General features: G+C 35.8%; 1 protein-coding gene and 1 pseudogene across 11 annotated transcripts in view; one reads left to right on the plus strand and one right to left on the minus strand.

The window, feature by feature from the left end:
- Window positions 1–319: 319 nt before the first annotated feature.
- The window catches only part of PIAS2 (protein inhibitor of activated STAT 2), a 92,606-nt gene continuing 73,956 nt past the window's right edge, over window positions 320–18,969 (minus strand). For 4 of the 11 annotated variants that reach the window (XM_060028992.1, XM_060028995.1, XM_060028997.1 and 1 more), the window contains 3 exons: window positions 11,161–11,300; window positions 6,302–6,339; window positions 320–3,612 (listed from right to left, as the gene is read on the minus strand). In XM_060028992.1, coding sequence (XP_059884975.1) covers window positions 3,430–3,612; window positions 6,302–6,339; window positions 11,161–11,300 — 361 coding nt within the window. In that variant the 3' untranslated portion in view covers window positions 320–3,429. Of the gene's footprint in view, window positions 3,613–6,301; window positions 6,340–6,366; window positions 9,166–11,160; window positions 11,301–18,969 lie in introns of those variants that run through there. The other 7 variants (XR_009521752.1, XM_060028998.1, XM_060028994.1 and 4 more) reach the window with 7 other exon arrangements.
- On the plus strand, window positions 11,753–12,896 carry LOC132436262 (small ribosomal subunit protein eS25 pseudogene; annotated as a pseudogene).

The raw sequence follows: 18,969 nt of genomic DNA on the forward strand, positions 1-18,969 counted from the left end.
CTTAAAAAAGCAGAGGAAGTATTAAATTCTTTCCACAAGTTTCACCATATTCGTGTAGAACTGCAGCAGAAAAGATGGTGAATCAGGTTCAGACATCAATCACCAACCTAAATGACAACTCCATGCTCCCACAAGACACAGATCCACGGTCACAAAATACAATGTCAGACCCAAGTTTAAATGGCATACTGCTCTACATTTTCCAAGATGAAAAAGATTAGGAAAATAAAAGCATTTACTTGGGGGTGGGGGAGAGACTTTTTTTTTTTTTACACCCATTGGGGGCTAGAGAGAAATGAAAGACAAAGCTGAGAACTAATGCTTTATAAAATTCAACTTTACTTAAAAAGACAAAATGTAACAATAAATACTTTTTTGGCAGAAGAAAAGCAGACAACTCAGTTACTAAATGACGGATGTCCAAGACTCGTCTGAAGGCAGAATGGTTCAAAAGTCAGAATCCAAAGTCAGAATAGTCTCTGTTGAATATCATTCATTTAAAATCCAACATCTTACCTTTCTTCAAATTCTTTAAGTGTCTACCCTATGGAAACTTGTTTTATACCAAGAGTTATGGATCTCCTTATTTATACTCACACTCTTTCCCCAAATCATGATTTTCATTCTAGCTTTCCTGATTCTACTGTTTTGTTTGGCCTTTATAATTATTCCATGACAGATGCAAAGAATTTATACCTTCTGGGCAGAAATGGAAACAGAATCCTAAAGCGGCTCACCTAAGGGTCAGAAAGTCAGTGAATGTAAGCAGACCTTAGGTGTGAAGCTACATTCAGCACCCATTACATTGTCACGAGTTACCAAAGCAAGGAAATCCTTTAACATTTCTATGTGAATAAAGATAAAAATACAGGTTGGCTAAGTGTTTGTAAGAGACTAATAACTGCAGTTCCTTTCCTTAAACATAGTCACTGGTTGGCTGACATCTAAGTAACAGCTATAGATGACCTCCTCTGAGACTGAATTATACTTGGTTGAGCAGATATCTGGACTAGTAAAAGAAACTGCTACAAAATCAGAGCCTCAATAAAAAATATTTAGTGACCATTCTAAAAAAAGGACAGTGGCTTAATAAGCATGTTGTTGTCACAGGGCCAAAAGCATAAAGAAAAGTACTCACCTTCAAATATACATACACAAAAGTCTCAATTTTAAGATTATAAACTTAAAAGTATATTTTAAAAAATGTTAGTCGCCTGTATGAGATAAATTAAAAATTTATGTAATTCAGTGTAAAGCACCAAAAATGAACAATAAAACTGTTCACATAAAACACTGAAAAGGAAACAAAGCACAACTATAAAAGCACAGAGGTACCATTTACAAGAACCAAGTAAATAAACTAATTTCTATTAATTTTTTTCATTTACCTGATAAAACTGTTGGTTAAACTGGGGAGGGGAGGGTCTCTGAGCATCTAAAGGGTAACAAAATGGTAACAAATATACAGCATTTCTTTATTAACAAATTATACCACACAAATCAGGTTATTTTTTCTATCTGATTACAGAGTTAACAGAACTTGCATCCATATTTAGAGCAGCAACATAAAATTTTACTAGGAAGAAATTCTGTATCTGGACCAAAGGACTGTAACGTGGACGAAGAAGGTAAAACTGGCAACTATGATGCAACTACTGCAAGAAGATTCAGGTTCGTTTTCCATGCTTATAACTCTCCAAAAGGGATAATACATTAAGGGGATAATGCAGCCAAAGAAGGGATGATGTAGAAAATCACAAGAAATTAAATGAGTACAAAAAGAGCACAGGGGAGGGGGGGGGGGTGCGGGGGGGTGCGGCATGAGAACTTGAGAAGGTGTGAAAAACCAAGCTGTGACAAGTCAGCTCCCTGGAGTTGCACCAACCCAGATTGTTCCCTATCCGAACTGAAATTGGTGGACTCTTCATCTGGGCACTTCAGCTTGAGAAATCAGTTAGATTAATCATTTTTAACACAGGTTTATTTTTAAAGTAGATACAGCTTAAGAAGAGAAAGCTAAATATTAGGGAAGTATTAAGTCCTTCATGAAGAACTTAAAATTCTGCAGCCAAATGAAAGCAAAGTATAAAATTTGGATAAAAATGTTTCTCTAAGGGTAAAACAGTTTTCTGAGAGATTTTAAAACCAAACACACAGTAAGAGAGTGGTTTTCAAAGTGGGTTTCAGGCCCATCCTCTCCTCTTCAAACCTTTCTTATATTCAAACATTTCTAATACTGTTTTGTCTTTTGTGGCTTCAGGAAAGATTTCCTTTTAAAAAAAGGAAAGGGAAATCTGATGCCATCCCCATCCCCTTGCTACTGTTTGTTCTTTAAGTTTGAAAATCACTGCTATGAGAAAAATGAGATCTAAAACATATTTTCTTTGTCAGTGTTACTAAACTGAAAAGTTTCAACACAGATCTGTACATTATCCTGTAAAATAAACGAGCAAAAGAAGTTCTTAGGAAGAAATTAAACTTTGCTATTCCCACCGCCCCTAAATCTGTTCTTCCACTGCCTCCAACCTCTCAATATTTCTAGACAGTGTGAACAAAATTCTAACAAACATTCCAGCCCACACCTTAATCTAAAAACATTTCATTTGATGGCTGCAGGGAATTTTTTTTTGAGAAGGTAAGCCCCCAATTTATAGAAACCTCTAGAATAAGACTGTATGATTACCAAAATAACACACATTACATCAGGGAAGACTCTGCATAGGGTTTCTTCAACATAATCACTAATAATAAAGAAAAGCCAAATCCCAGAACTTCACTCTGTATTCATCAGCACACAATACCAAAGTGTAAACAACAACCAGGGGAAAATGCTTAACACAAAGGCCATTTTTCTTTGATGGAATCGGGGAGAAAAGTGGAACTGCAGGAAGAAAAGTGGAACCCAAGCTTTGGCCACTTATCAAGACTTCATTACTTCAACGAAATAGAACAAATCTCCACGGAAAGGGCTCATTCGGCAAACGTAACTTCTTTCCATATATTTTTCCTTCACATCAGATTAAACAAAACTTGTCATTTCAGAATCACTGATTACATCTTTTTTTAATTAGAAAAAAGTTTACTTGAATATTTACATAACTTTATTGCTGTTTATTACAACAAAAAAAATTTTAACTGATTTGTAGAATCCAACCAGTATCATATGAAATTGAAATCCATCTCTCAAGAAGATGCAGTTACAGCTGAATGTATCTGATGCTCAGAGTACAGCATGAATAAGAAAAATCCTTGCATGTCATGTGGTTCTTGCTGCAGTCATCTGTGTTCATCTCTCAGAAGGCAAAAGAATCCATTTGACACTTCAATAAATATCAAAGTAATCGTTACCAAAAAAATAGCTTCCACGGACCAGAGATCCAAGAAACAGCAGTTTTAATGAATGATTCCTAGAATCGAGTGAGTCCTCCTTTAGTCCAATGAGATGATGTCAGGAATGTTACTTCCACTGCTGGTTATGACCCCTGTATCACTCCTGCTGCTGGATGAACTAACATGAGTACTGCTTTCATGGGGGCTGGTGGTGGTGACAGACGTACTGCTTGCTGTTAAGGGTGAGGTGAGACTATCCAAAAACATAGGAGGACAGTACTGCTTGAAACAAACAATGATGTCGATGAGGAAGAGGCTACATTGATTTTAAATATAGAGACTAGAAATTGTTAGATATGCACAAGTGATAGCCACATATTTAAATCTCAGTGGGACTTAAAAACTTCTCAAAACTTCACATCTTTGTATGGAAGGTGGCATGAATTTTAACATTTTACATTATTTTGTGAATGCAGCATATTCCTGATTGTCTCAAAACTCACAGAATTTGTGACCAAATATGTAGTAGTACAAAAATGTCAACAATAACTAAAGTTATTTAATACTAAATATTGGCCCCAAAATTATGACTCATACTTAATCTCAAAAAGAATTTGCTCACTAAATGTATTTATACCAGATTTAAAACACACTGTAAAAGGCTAATAAACTTATTTTTAATGGTGTTAAGAAAAATGCTAATGCAAAATTCAGTAATTCTCTCAAAATTTAGTATTAATCAGACCCTTAAGGAATAATGTTAAGACTGATCAGCGGGAAGGCAGCATCTGACTCCTTTGTACATACACGTAACAGAACCTGTGTAATTAGAAGATAGCATACATTCTAACATAAGAGACTACATGGTAGCTAACTACCACGGGATGCTCAGAAAGAGAGGTATCTCAGGTATTCACAAAATTTTGGAATAAATCTTAAAGGAAATCTAATCTAATCTAATTTCCTTTGAGATGCTTGCTTGACACCCCCTTCCAACTGTTCAAATTTCTGGTTTCTTTAACATCTTAGTTGCTGATTCCCAAACTAATTCCGACCTGAGTTTAGTACTCTAATATTGACCTGGAGGAACAGAGGGAGACAAGAGCTAAAAGCTTTATATCACCATAGAATATTTTATGTGAGAGACAACTGCACTGACTTGATTGAGATAAGTGAGGTCCAGTATACAAGAGAGGTCCTAAGTCTGTGTTTAGATTGACTGTATGAAAGAAGATCAGTAAGGATATCCGATCAATATTATCAATTCTATATATTATTCAGCCTATCATCAGAGATATTAAAAACAGAAATTTAAAACTGAAGTTGTTTAGACTACATGATCTTCTAAAAGACCATAAAATGGGAACAACGGCCCCAGGTTTAAGGCTGCCAGTCAGTGGAAGGGCAACAACTAAACTTCAGGGTGCCTTTTAAAAAAGTTAACTTAATGTTTAGGATGGACAATTGTCTTGGTTCATCAACAAAACGAATGCCAGGCACAAAGACATTCAAGGGGAGTTCTTAAAGAGCTTCTAAGAACCTCTAAAGAGAGTTGCATTGTCAGGTATTAAACTTCTTTAAAATCAATTTCTAATTTTCCACTAAAATTGAGCCAAGAATCTGGAAAAAGCCCAGAAAGTTAACATTTTATTTCTACTACCTCTGAGGGAGTTTTTGACCACCTAGGAGTAAAATGGTACCCTTCTTCATTTGTATAATGAATGCTAGATACTACAGTCCTGCTATCAATAGCCTCTACATCTTGAAATCTTACAATACTCAGGTTGCAGCCAATCTAACTCTGTAGCCTTTATGTGTAATTTGAACACATCTGCATAAGGATAACAGGGATTAAGGGGGCAATGTGGAGGTAAAGTAGAACAAATCTAAGGATTCAAGGAAAACTGAAAGCACAACCTTACCCTTCATTTGGCTTAGCAACAAGTTAGCCTGACACCAAGCATGCTAAATAGCCCTATAAAATCAAAATCCTCTAGGTTAAAAGATCATTTTTTTAAAAAAGGATGATTCACATTAAAAACAGTAATACTTTAAGCCTGAAGAATCTATTTCCTTAAAAAACAGATAGATATTTTGCTATAGAATCTACTGCTGTAACAAAGTCAACTCAGGGTGAGAAGAAGAAACTCCTCATTCTGTGCCTGTTACCTTGGGCCCAAATTTCCAGTGCTGTTTATGTGATCAAATACAGAGTACTGAACCAGGAAGCTGATACAAGACCTGTGGTTAGCTGATTCTGAGCAGCCTACAAAGCAGTGGTGCATGGCTCGTCCTCTATCCCTCCCTACTCTCAACACTTCTCTCAAAGTCTCTTTCTCTGTTTTGCTCTTCCCTTCAGCTTTTCCCATGCCTTTTCCTCCTCTGCTCTGCCTCTGCTATAAGCCTTATCAGTGGAGTCCACACTCATTGCAAGGTCTTCATGTTGGGACGCTGGGATACTAGAGTTTCTTATCTCTGACAAAGAAAACAGGAATGACTGGTTTATAGCAATTTTAGATTAGGGCATCTCCAAAGTCTGAATCTGATTGCCTTTAAAAACAAGGAAGAATCAAGCTAATGATTCAGTCTGTTTAATCAGCATCAGCTATTTTCTATGTATAGAGCAAGTGTTTTACAACTTGTCTCTATAAGGTTTTAACTTCCAGTCATTGAGCACTGCTTCCCCTCATTTTAATCACTCAAATGCTCGTAAGAAATGCCAACTGATTATATTAAACTAAATAAAATATAATTTAAACTTCCAGTATTAAAGGCCAAAATATAATAAACTGAGAACTAGCAACTTCATCCCTCCAAGTAAAATTGTGAAATATTTATATAGTATTTCCTTTCCATCAATTTAAGTAACTGAGAGTTGACTGTCCTGATTTTATGCAACTGGTCATTTTTAGTTAGTATGACACAACCAACAATCAAATACAAATTAGTTGCTTAAATTCAGGATACATACCTGGGGATCAACTGGAATAAGGGAAAGAAAATCCAAACCTAAAACAAAAATGTTCTGTTAATAGTTGTCTCATATGTTGGAGACAAGAATTATTTCCCTAAATCATTTTTTATTTATCTTAAGTCATAAAACATTTGGGTTAAGGTCTTACCATTCTGCCATAGGGAAGGTCTATACCACAATCAGGATATTTATGTGGATAAAACCCAAAAATGAACATATTTCCTAACAAAACAACTAGAAAAACCGCCTCCCAGAGACTTAAAGGGGGCAGTCCAAAATTTTTCAGATAAATAGGACTAGTCAAAGCAAACTCTCCCCCTTTATCACTTAGCAGAATGAGAAGCAATAAAATGAAAAGATGACGATCTGGATTCGGACCATTAACAAAACATACTTAAGACTCTTAAGGTACTTCACATTTATTTTTTAGAAATACACCACACTGAGCTTCATCTAAAATATCACTTCTTAGGCAGATAAATGTCTATTTCATGGACAGCTCTGTTCCCCGGTTCCCACAACAAGAGTAGCAGTACACAGTTCAACGTGCTGCACAAAGCAAGCACCTGCTAACTGCTGCTCACTAACAAGCTAAATCTTACCAAGGTTTGCTGGGTTATAAGCTAATGCAGTTTTCTAAACCAAAGCTTTGGGATTCTCCAGTTATGCTTTTGAAATAGAACTGTGGTAAAACGTTGCCCAGTAATACCATTTTGAAATATTAAAGTTATAACAATAAATAATAAAATATTTCAGGTCTGAAAAATCTAGCAATAAACTTCAAGGTCAGTCCCCATAGACCTCTGTTTGACTAAATTTCAAAACATTAAAAAAAAATAAAAAATCACATATTAGGTGTACGTTACTAAGACGGGCCAATTTCTATCCATTCTGTGAATTTTTATATGCTGGTATTCAATGTCACCTCAAGTATAATAATCATACAGAGTGTACTCTAATACTAGACTGTTACTCTAAAGAGAGAATATTAGTGGGAAATATTTAAAATACTTAATAACCAGTATGAAAAATTTATAAATCAAAATGTTAAAGTATATTTATTCCCTGATAATCTCTAAATAAGGAAGGGTATGATAAAAATACTTATCAAGTAATACAAGCTGTAGCACCAATCATTTGAAAGAAGTCATTTAATTTCTAAAGCATTTTTGAAAACTGCTGGTATTTTTCATTTCATATGCCTATCACTAGCTATATGATACAGCAAGGTTTGAGCCAACACTGGAATCACAACAAACTTTTCCAAGGAGCTCCCCATTAAATTGATACTAAGTAGGTAACATATCTCAATAAGCAAAGAGTTTCTCTTCACACTAATGATACTGTCCAGTAAATCCTCTCTCTGCTTCAGCTGAACAGTAATTCACAATTTGTCTAGCCCTTATAACACCTTCTGAGAGTTTTATACATTCAACATTTCTATTATGGACTACGTCACAAAAAGAGTTTATTTGCATATCATTTTATTGGTTTAATTGTATTAATTTTGTTTTGCTTCAAATGGTATATAACATTATTTATATAATAACTTCTGCTTTTAAAAGCTTATTTAATTTCAAATATTCAATCACTTTTAATGTTTGTTGAATAACTCAGTCCATTTGAATAACAAAATTTCTTTATAAAGCTACAGAAAGTATTGCTATTTCTGTTGGCATATTGTGTATTGAAGCCAAATCACTCAAAATGCTCATTTTCTAAAGTTTATTCCCATTTTGTAACTTCAGTTTAAATAAATACACAGGCTTGATATAATTTTCAAGCTGCTTTTGTAGTTCTAGCACTGGAGACTGCCCATCGAGGAGGTGCCAAGTGTCTCCACATTTTCATTATTTCAATTCCCATCTCTTCAGATGTACTGCAATTCTCTTTGATGATTATTTCATGTGTGCTAGTAGATATACAGTCTACTGATAAAACATTTTAAGAGATTTGTTTGATCTATATCTTTTGACACCTCATCCAGGGATAACTGAATATGGTAACTTATACAATGCCATAATAAAATGTCTAGAAACTTTTCTGAAATTTTGGTTGAAACCCATTGTCTCCCTAGCATTACACAGATGCTGTATACACAAAATTCAATAATGTTTTTAATGTAAATATTTCTCACTGAAACCATTTTTCTCAAACAGTAACAATGAAGTTCGATATAGTATTTCAGATGTTATTCCTATTAAAAAAAGATTACAAACAATGTCTTGCAATTCTACTTTGTAAGTACAGACTATTAAAACCCTTACATGAAATAGATGACGTTTCATGAACAGTGATCAAATGTTATTGCCTTATTTTCTAAGTTTAGTAAAATGCTGTTTTCTTATTTCACCGTAAGTTTGAACTGCAATGATATGTTGTACTGACGTATTTTTAGGCCCTCCTAAGTATTCCACAGTTGAAAATGCTCATCTTTAACTAAAAAGCAGGCAGTGCTAAAAATTCTGATGGTATATTCTAAATGCTTTTGTCAATACTGATAAAATTGTCGTTTTAGATTTTAAATGCTTCTTCATGTGAAACTGACTCTGTATATCTTATTAATAACAACACATTCTCCTTACTTGAGCCATGAACTTTAACAAAACATAACTCCTACATGATTAAATATGTAAATGTTTAGCACTTTCAAACTTTAATGATACAACTTTTGAGCACTATTCCCACCTGACAAATATGGCACTAGCAATAATAAGGCAGTCATATTTTTTCATGAAATAATCAAGCTGTTTTCCATTCCATAAATACAAATTATGTTTTATTTTGCATTCACTGTTGCACAGTATCAGAAGATGTTCCAAGCTGCAGTTCATTATTAATATCATTTCTTCTTTGTTCTCCTGCAGATTCAGAAGATTCATGTTTATGATGTTTAAAAGGAATGTTAAGAAATGTATTAAAAGTCTGTCATCTCTCCATTCTTGGTGTTCTATTTAATATTTTATTATAAATTATTAAACTTATAAATATCAAAACTCTGTACAGTATGACTAATTACATAAAAATTATGCACAAAAAATCCCCAAAGTAATTACTAATTACAAAAGAGCATATTAACAGTAAAACCAAAGTAAAAACTAAACTACTTAGATGTAGTAACTGCTACATAATTCATAGATGACGGTAAACTGGTAACTCTTCTAAAGTATAACAGTTCCTATTCTATTCTGTTTATCAACTGATAAGAAAGCCTTTCAACATTTTAATAATTAGTATCACTATATTGGCTTATATTGGCTAAATATCAGCCCTGGATATTAGTCTTAGTTCCTTAATGTCAGCTTCAAATGCATTTTATGAAATACACAGTTAACATATTTTACTGTTTTTCTCAAATCTGTACATTTTATAAAGTAAATAGGCTGACTTTATGCCCAAATTTTGAAATAATATAAATTCCCTGAAATTAAAAATTCATCCAAACTCACATAACTCAAAAACTAACAGGGCAAGTGATTTGTACATTGTACCTATTCTATTGCTAAATGGCCAGAGTCACTCAGTAAAAACAGAGAACGTTCATTATCTTTTTTCAGGATTTTTAATTCAAGATCTTTAGGAAACAAATCCTTCTGGAATGCTTGTTTGTAAGATGACATGTGGACACTCTTCAACTTCATTTGAAACTAGCCACAGTTAAAGCAAAACATGGCAGTAAGGAATTAAGACTCTCTGACTTTCCATCTTTCTTAGGACCATGAAACCTCACCTGTAACTCAGCATCAAGCTTTGTATCAACAAATACTCTACAATTGGTGCTAGCTGGGTTTACAAACAATTTTTTAAAATACCAATTCCCAAAGTACATGTGGAGTAAACACATTTAAGAAGCAAAAGGTACCTAACATTTTTTTTGATGGATACTATTTTTAGTCTACTCTTTTCCATTAAAGTTTATTCAAACTGAATAAATGCTGAACAAATTTCAAGTGACAAAATTACACTGGGGCAGAGTACACAACTATCAACTTTTTCAACAACACAAACTCTGCCCAACAGAATATACACTGTGCTTAAAAATAAAGACCTTACTAAGAGGGGCAAGAAGAATAAATCATAGGTCAAAATTAATTTCCTAAATCCAGAAAATTAACAGGAGGAGGTGACTGTATTCCACTAAAAGGGCCCTTCAAAGAGAAGGGAAGTCATGAATTTAAGAGTCACTGGTACTAACTTGCTCAAATTTGATCGACCAAAAAATGTCTGCAAAAACAATGGCTATGTAGGGAGAGAAAAAGAGGGAGGGAGGAAAAAGCTTTAATTTTATAGTAGGGCCTTGGCTGCATACGTCTTGGTACTAAGGTTATTCAAGCAGCCTTGAAGCTTTTAACTGTTGAGTTAACATACATATAAAAGATATCCCTCAATATTAGGCAGAGCTCTAGGGAAACAGCAGGTAGATCCTATTTTTACAGGGTAAAGCTGGTAGGCAACACTGACCTCACAGTACACCAGTATATTCTGAAGTTGTGATGGGATACCAAGAAGTGATGGGCTACTAAAAAAAGTATGAGAAAACAGTCTCCCTAACCTGTGAAGCTTCCATGATAAACGAAGAAAGAGTCTCCCAGTATAAATTCTCTATGAGGAAGAATAAATTCTGTAAAATTTTCCTACTGTATGTCCTCTCATCAAAATCTACAGATTGCTCTATAGTTTAAATGATAGGAACTGAATGTGATATATTTAAAACAGATACTACCTTTACAGGAAGCCTTTCCTTAGCAATTTCCTTAGCATTTCTATTTAAGATATTTAAATTATATTTGCTCCACAGATTAAGATAAAAAGAAATGGTAAAACTTGATAAAAAAACAAAACACCTCTTCACATACCTGGCAAATCTGATGACATGCTTGATATTGGCGTGTGGTGGAATGGTACTGAGTAGTCTGTTAATGAAGGCGGAATAGCAGCAGGATCAACCGAAGTCACACTGGGCACCCTTACAGAAGATGGCTGATACATGAGAACCCTGTTTTAAATAGCACGGGAAATTACAAACAATCTGGCTGTTAGTTCACAGGAGAGAAGGGCTGTACCACTGGGCATTGTCAGTTGTTAAGTTCACTAAGTTTCCAAACAACTATACGGCAGCTACTCACTACACAGTACTCCACTCACTCTCCTCTTTCATAACAGTCTTCACTTTAACATGAACACATGTTGGCTCTCAACAGCAGCTGTGACATAAGAGCACAGGTGGGGCTTCCCTGGTAGCGCAGTGGTTGAGAGTCCGCCTGCCGATGCGGGGGACACGGGTTCGTGCCCCGGTCCGGGAAGATCCCACATGCCGCGAAGCGGCTGGGCCCGTGAGCCATGGTCGCTGAGCCTGCGCGTCCGGAGCCTGTGCTCCGCAACGGGAGAGGCCACAGCAGTGAGAGGCATACCGCAAAAAAAAAAAAAAAAAAAAGAGCAAGGTGGTGTTAAAACATAATGGACAGTGCTGGAGCAATACATAAAACTTTGATCCACAAACAGGAATATACTCTACATAATGATTTTATTAATGTATATGTAACATGTATGTCAATATTAGTAATTTTATATATAAAGAAATTTAGAAATAAAATAGAAGACTTCTAAGATTCGATTAAAATCAGACTACCTTTATGAGTGAAGCTACTTACTATAGCTTAAGCATGATTTCTTCCATTCTAATGTGAACTGTATTAATTATTAGCGATCTTATCTGGGAATCACCCAAGCAAAGATAGCCAGTCCTAATGCCAGCCAGCCTGATAACAACAGGCAGCAATCAGAAATTAGAATAAGACAACTACTCAGGATTTCAGACATAATATCCAGAAATAAAAACACTGGCTACCATGATACCATCTACTCTTCTAAGAGGGCTTACGACTTTGAAATTCGCTGTTCATGCTATGAAAAACACAAATTAAATACATTTAAGATATACTTTATTACTGGTATTTATACATGTATGTATACACACTATATATATAATAATAATAACTTTATAATTTTAAGAAGCAGTATAGTTAAACATATTTTTGAAAAAGTTCAGGAAAAAAGAGAGATGATTTTGCATTCTTCCTACTTAACCTTCATTTTATCTTAGTCCAGGGTAAACAATTAGAAGTTCTCAAGAAAACATCTTGAACATATACAAGAAACTAAGCCATGTTACCGACCCTCTGGCTGATGGTGGCCACCTTTTTGTCCAGCATCTTAGTGAGGCTGCAGTGGTAGCACCTGCTCTCCGAGCTCTGCAATGCCACACAAGGATGACAAGAAAAAGATAGATGCTGGAAAGTCAGCCAAGAAAGACAAAGACCAAAGGCAAAAAATGTGGGACAAGCTCAATAACCTAGTCTTGTTTGACAAAGCCACATAAGACAAACTCTGTAAGAAAGTTCCTGACTATAAGCTTAAAACCCCAGCTGTTGTCTCTGAGAGACTGAAGATTCACAGATCCCTGGCCAGGGCAGCCCTTCAGGAGCTGCTTAGTAAAGGACCCATTAAACCAGTTTCAAAGCACAGAGTTCAAATAATTTATACCAGAAACACCAAAGGTGGAGATGCCCCAGCTGCCAGTAAAGATGCATAAACAGGTCCCACCACTGTACATTTTGAAAAGTAAAACTTTACTAAACTGAAAAAAAAAAAAAAAAAAAAAAAAGGAGGGTGGGGGACGGGGACACAGGGACATTAGGTCATTAGGACATTACGGTCAGCATTCCAAAGCGCTGCCAGTAAACTACCGTGAGCTTATTAAGAGAGGCACAGAGCTCTGTAGCTGGAAGGGACCACTACAAAGATGAAGCACAACTGACAGAAACAGTACAACCATCAAAGTTAGACTGAGATGACAAGTAGGACCTCTAGGTGTCCTTTCCCTTGGTTGAAACTTCCTGTTATTGCTCAGATTATTAAATACTAGTAATAAGAAATGATGACATATTTGGATGACATTCTTCATACTCTAAACAACTGACAAAACTATTTCATAACCTCAATTAAAAATCTCAAACCACTTAAATAATCACCACCTATTTAAACACTGGAGTCCCTCTAAAACCAGTTTCCATTATAACATGAGGCTCTTGTCTAGCTGTTATTCTGTACTATTTGTCAAAAATACAGATGTTGTTGGAAAGGAGGAAAATGAAGTCATCTTGAGAGGACACACATGGCTGTGCTGGCAACTGCTAGTCTCAGAAAAGCAAATAAATAACATAGGTCAGAGTTCAGGAATCTTAAACTGATCCATTTGGGAGGCAAAGGAAATATAACATGCTTGAGACGGTAACATAAGCCTCATATTTCAAAACACATTTTCCAGATGTAGATGAAGATGGACAAAAAGAGCAACCTGCCTCGGTTAGAATCAGAAGGTTTCTTGGCCTCCAGTGTTACCTGTCAACCTAAAACCACAAAGGTAGACTCCAGAGGGGGAAAGAGAAAACCTGAGATGAGCTCAAGTACGTATGTTATATTAAAGCACATCTTTTTCTGGAGGTTTGAAGACATTGGTCCTCTACAAGGATGAAAGTAGACCAAAAAATCACCAAAAGTGTTTTCAAATTACAAATGATCCTACCTCCCACACAGGAATGTGTATCAGAAATTGGCGGGGGGGGGCTTCCCTGGTGGCGCAGTGGTTGAGAGTCCGCCTGCCGATGCAGGGGACACGGGTTCGTGCCCCGGTCTGGGAAGATCCCACATGCCACGGAGCTGCTAGGCCCGTGAGCCATAGCCACTGAGCCTGCGTGTCTGGAGCCTGTGCTCAGAAACGGGAGAGACCATAACAGTGAGAGGCCCGCATACCGCAAAAAAAAAAAAAAAAAAAAAAAAAAAGAAATTGGGGGATGGGAGATGGGGATAAGAAGGAAAATGACAGGGACTTCCCTGGTGGCACAGTGGTTAAGAATCCGCCTGCCAATGCAGAGGACACGGGTTCGAGCCCTGGTCCGGGAAGATCCCACATGCCGCGGAGCAACTAAGCTAATGCACCACAACTACTGAGCCTGCGCTCTAGAGCCCGTGAGCCACAACTACCGAAGCCCGCGTGCCTAGAGCCCATGCTCCGCAACAAAAGAAGCCATCACAAGGAGAAGCCCTCGCACCACAACAAAGAATAGCCCCCGCTCACCGCAACTAGAGAAAGCCTGCGTGCAGCAATCAACACCCAACACAGCCATAAATGAATGAATGAATGAATGAATGAATGAAGACACTGGTATATGTTAGTACTAAGGAGGGGGTTTAAAAAGTGGCTCTGATTATTATGGTTGTTTCACAGTATTAATATCTTAATCATATATATATTTTTTAAGATGCAAGCTTTTGAAGAAGACCTATATGTGTGTGTGTGTGTGTGTATACATATATATGTATGTGTGTGCATATATATACACACATACAATATACACACATACATACGATTTCATTTATTTTAAAAAGTTCCTACTTAAAGGTACATTTAATCTATCACTTTTTCTCTGACATTGAAAGAAATGAAAAGAAAAATTTCAAGTTTACAAGAAAAAGACAATGACTGCCTTCCTCTTGCTCCCTCTTCTCGTCCTTTGATGTCTCACACTGGAGATTGTCTTTTGTCTTCATCCTGAACTGACCTTTCAACCTGGATCAGATTTATAGAAAACAACAATAAAACTCATTTTCCTACCCTGGCCCCTTTATTTCCATCTGTAGAGGAGTAAGGTCAATGTCCCAATGGACATGTCACCACAGTAACTCTTTTTTTTTTTAGTTCTTTTTTTAACCACAGTAACTCTTAACCACTGCATATCTTCTGTTCTCATAACATGAAACTTTGAGTGATTAAACAACTATTCCTTGTTTCTCCAACACAAAATGCTGTCACAACACATGAAAATGTCACAATCCACTGACAGTACAAATTATTAAATCAGTATCTAAAATCTCAGCAAACATCACACTATTTAGTGTAGGTTAATTCCTATTACCTGAACTTTGTAACCATTAATACAAATTCAACTTTATATAGAATGGGTGAAATTCGTCATTTGTTAGGATTATCGAATTACCTACTGGTAGAAAGATTTTTGTTGTAATCAGAATCTTCACAAAGACCACATTCAGAAAGGTAAATGATTCTGATGCCTATGCAAAAAAAGATGTATTTATAGATACGGAATAACAGGAACCATGGAGAAATGTAAATGGCTATGTCTGGTGGAATTGTGGGCATGTGATGTTATAAAATAATAAAAACATTTTTTAAAACTTTTAATATTTGTTACTCCCTCCTCACAGGATTGGCAAATACACACACAGGCTTTATGTGTACAATAAGTATGTGTACATATATAAATTTTTATAGCTGTATCCATAGTACCACAGCACAAAGGTAAACTGCTGGCATGCTGCTAGACAGCAAACATTAGTATTCCAGACTGTGTACTAGATCACTGAATTCATCATACTTGGCCCCAACTTACATGTCTGAAAATTCAGTAACTTGAATTTTTATCCATAAACCTGAAATTCACTGGGTGCTCCCACTTTATGATCATAAAAATATTTTAAAAGATTCAATTTTGCTAATGATTCTTAATCTATTTCTAATCTTTGTTTCCTGTCTTTAGAATACCTCCTCATTAATGACAAAGCAGTCATTCAATTTCCCAGGCATGGGGTAGGGACATAATATTTAAAATTATCTTTTAATTTAGAAAAATAGCAGAGGTTTCCTAAAAGTCTTAGATTAAGGTGCCAATTTCTTCTGACAGGCTATGCAGGGAAAGAGGCTAGAAGAATTACCATCAAAGTGTTAACAGAATGCTTTTTATTTCTTGATGCTTTGAAAAATTGTTTATAAGAATAATTTTTTTCAAAAACAATACCTCTTAAAAAATAACTGCTCACCTGAATTTTAGACTGTAACTTAAAGTAAGTTTTCCTGTTTTTCCTCTATTTCCCATTTGCTTACTATCATTGACCAAGAAGTCCTATGATAAACTTACACCTCAGAAAAAATTTCTAGATGCTGACACAAAAGAGAGGATACGAACAGAATGACCAGGAACAAAAACCAGGAGATAAAAATGTAAGAGTTGGAAGGGATTACAGAAATGATATAACCATAGCCTGAGTCTCCACTGTGACACCTGGACAGGTGGCATCCACTCTTTCTTAACACAGAAAATGTGATTTTAGCACAAAACATCAACTTTCTTAGTGTTCAGAAAACTCCAACGGAAAGTTTTTCCATGTATCTTTCATCCACTGGACTTAGATCTGCCAAATGTTATAACAAAGAATAAACTTAACCCAGTTCATCAATGACTCCCGTTCAAGAACTACAAGATAACTATAACATATTCTTTTCTCCTGGCTTAACAGCTTCAATCCTTAGACTCATTCATCCGTCAGGCTATGTTTCCACTATTCACCATCCTGTTTCCCTCCTCTGGCTGCTCTCATTAATACCCTTCTTGATGACAGCCCTGACTAAAATCGTCTAAGTGAAAGTTTTCTAGCCTAAAATGGAACAAAACTGGCATGCGCATGTATCCTGGATACTGCTTCGTTTATTAATGCAGTCTAAGAACAAATCAGCTCAAGTGGTGAACCCTTCAAACCATTAAGTGAATTCTGACACTTCAAAGAGTTTCTATCAGGAATGGCCATTAATTTATGGAATGTCACCATCTATTAAAATGACTATATACAGTCATCCCTTGGTATCTACAGGGTATTGGTTCCAAGGACTCTCCCACCCCCCACAGATACCAAAACTCATGGATGCTCAAATCCCTTATATAAAATGGTGTAGTACTTGCATATCCCCCATATACTTTAAATCATCTCTAGATTACCTTATAGTACTTAAAACAATGTAAATGCTATGTAAATAGTTGCTGGCAGCAAAGAGCAAATTTTGCTTTTTGGAACTTAAAAAAAAATTTTCCCCAAGTATTTATGATGATCCATGGTTACCTGAATCCATGGATATAGAGGGCTGACTTCTTGTCCTATGACAAGATCCATTTTATCAATGTATTTCCTAACAATAAAGCATTCTTAGATAAACCCTACTTGGTGGTAATGAATGTCATTTTAATGTATTATTAAATAATTTACTAAGACTGAATTCAGAATTTTCACTGAACTTCCTAACTTCCTGTTTCATAATGGTTCTTCTCTTTTGGCTGTTAATGCGTAAGTCTAGTTTGGGTATTAAGAGTTATGTCAACTTTGTGGAATGAGCTGGGAAGCTGCAATTTACAGACATTTTAAACCAAAATTTTCATGTGTTGCTGGTTTAGTCAAAAGTTTCTACCTTATACTCACAATGTTAGTTTTTATTTTCTTTTTAACCTCGATGAGGAGACTTACATCTATCTCTACGGTAGCTGACCGCAGGTGTGAACTGTCCTGATTCCTCTGCATGTTGAAGTCATTTCAAGATTGTCACCCAATGTACGTGCCACTCCTCCAGTTCTAAGTCCTCATCAAGTATTGGTAAAAATATGCGAAAGGAACATAGAGGGTAGACCCTTATGGCGAGCCACCAGAGACACCCTCTATGATTACAGTAACTCATGAGTCCATATCACTACGCACAACCCTTCAACCTGGCAGGAAACCATCTAACTATAATACTGCGCAACCTATGTTTTTCCAGCATATTCTAAAGAGTTTCATTAGAGAGTAAAATCTGGAAATACCACATCTAAGTATTCATTCCCATGATTCTCCACTTTAGTAAACATTTCAAAATTACATTTTCATTTTTTATTATTTAAATGCTAGAAGTGCCAAACAAATTGTCTGAAAGGAACAATAAATGATGAGCATACCCCCCAAAAATCCCACTTGAAATACTTATTCCATTTTCTGTTCCACTAAAAAAACAAACAAACAAACAAAAAATACCCTTACTGTGATACGTAAATCACATCTGGAAATATAAGCATTTTAACAGTGAAGAAGGCAGCACAAAATGCTTAATTCTCCTGGTTTCAAAAGTAACTATAAAAAAAGAATGTTTCAAAAGTGCACCGAGAATGTAACTCCACTTGTATAAAATGTCTAGAAAAGGCAAATTTATAGAGATAAAAAGAAGATCAATGGTTGCCTAGATTTGGGGTGTGCATCAGGATTAAGTGCAAATGAACATGAGAGATGTTTACTGGCTGTTCAGAATATTCTACAACTGAATTGTGATGATGACTATACAACCCTATGAATTTACTAAAATCACTGAACTGTGCAATTGAATACTTAAGATGGGAGAATTTTATGGTATATAAATTATACCCCAATAAAGCCATTAGAGAAAAGAAGTGCTATGAGAAGCCAAAAGGTAAGGCTGGCATACTCAAGTTTGAAACAATATGTTCATGGATGTCAAGAGAACCTGCTGCTACTTTCCTGCAGGTTCCAAAATCTCTAAGAAGCACCTATTGCTAAATACTCAAACCTGTCACTCACTACATGTCAGCAACAGCTTCTGCCAGATGACTCATAAATAAACGCTAGACTGCATTTACTAGCCCATATTTTGCCCTGGAGAGGGTGAGAAGGGAAGGCAATCAATTGTTTACTGAGACAATGACCATCTGGTTGACACTGAGGCTGAGCTCTTTCATTATCTTATTGAAACCTGAATTTAATCTTATGAGGTAGGC

The sequence above is a fragment of the Delphinus delphis genome, chromosome 13 (genome assembly GCF_949987515.2).
Source record: "Delphinus delphis chromosome 13, mDelDel1.2, whole genome shotgun sequence".
Classification (NCBI taxonomy): Eukaryota; Metazoa; Chordata; class Mammalia; order Artiodactyla; family Delphinidae; genus Delphinus; species Delphinus delphis.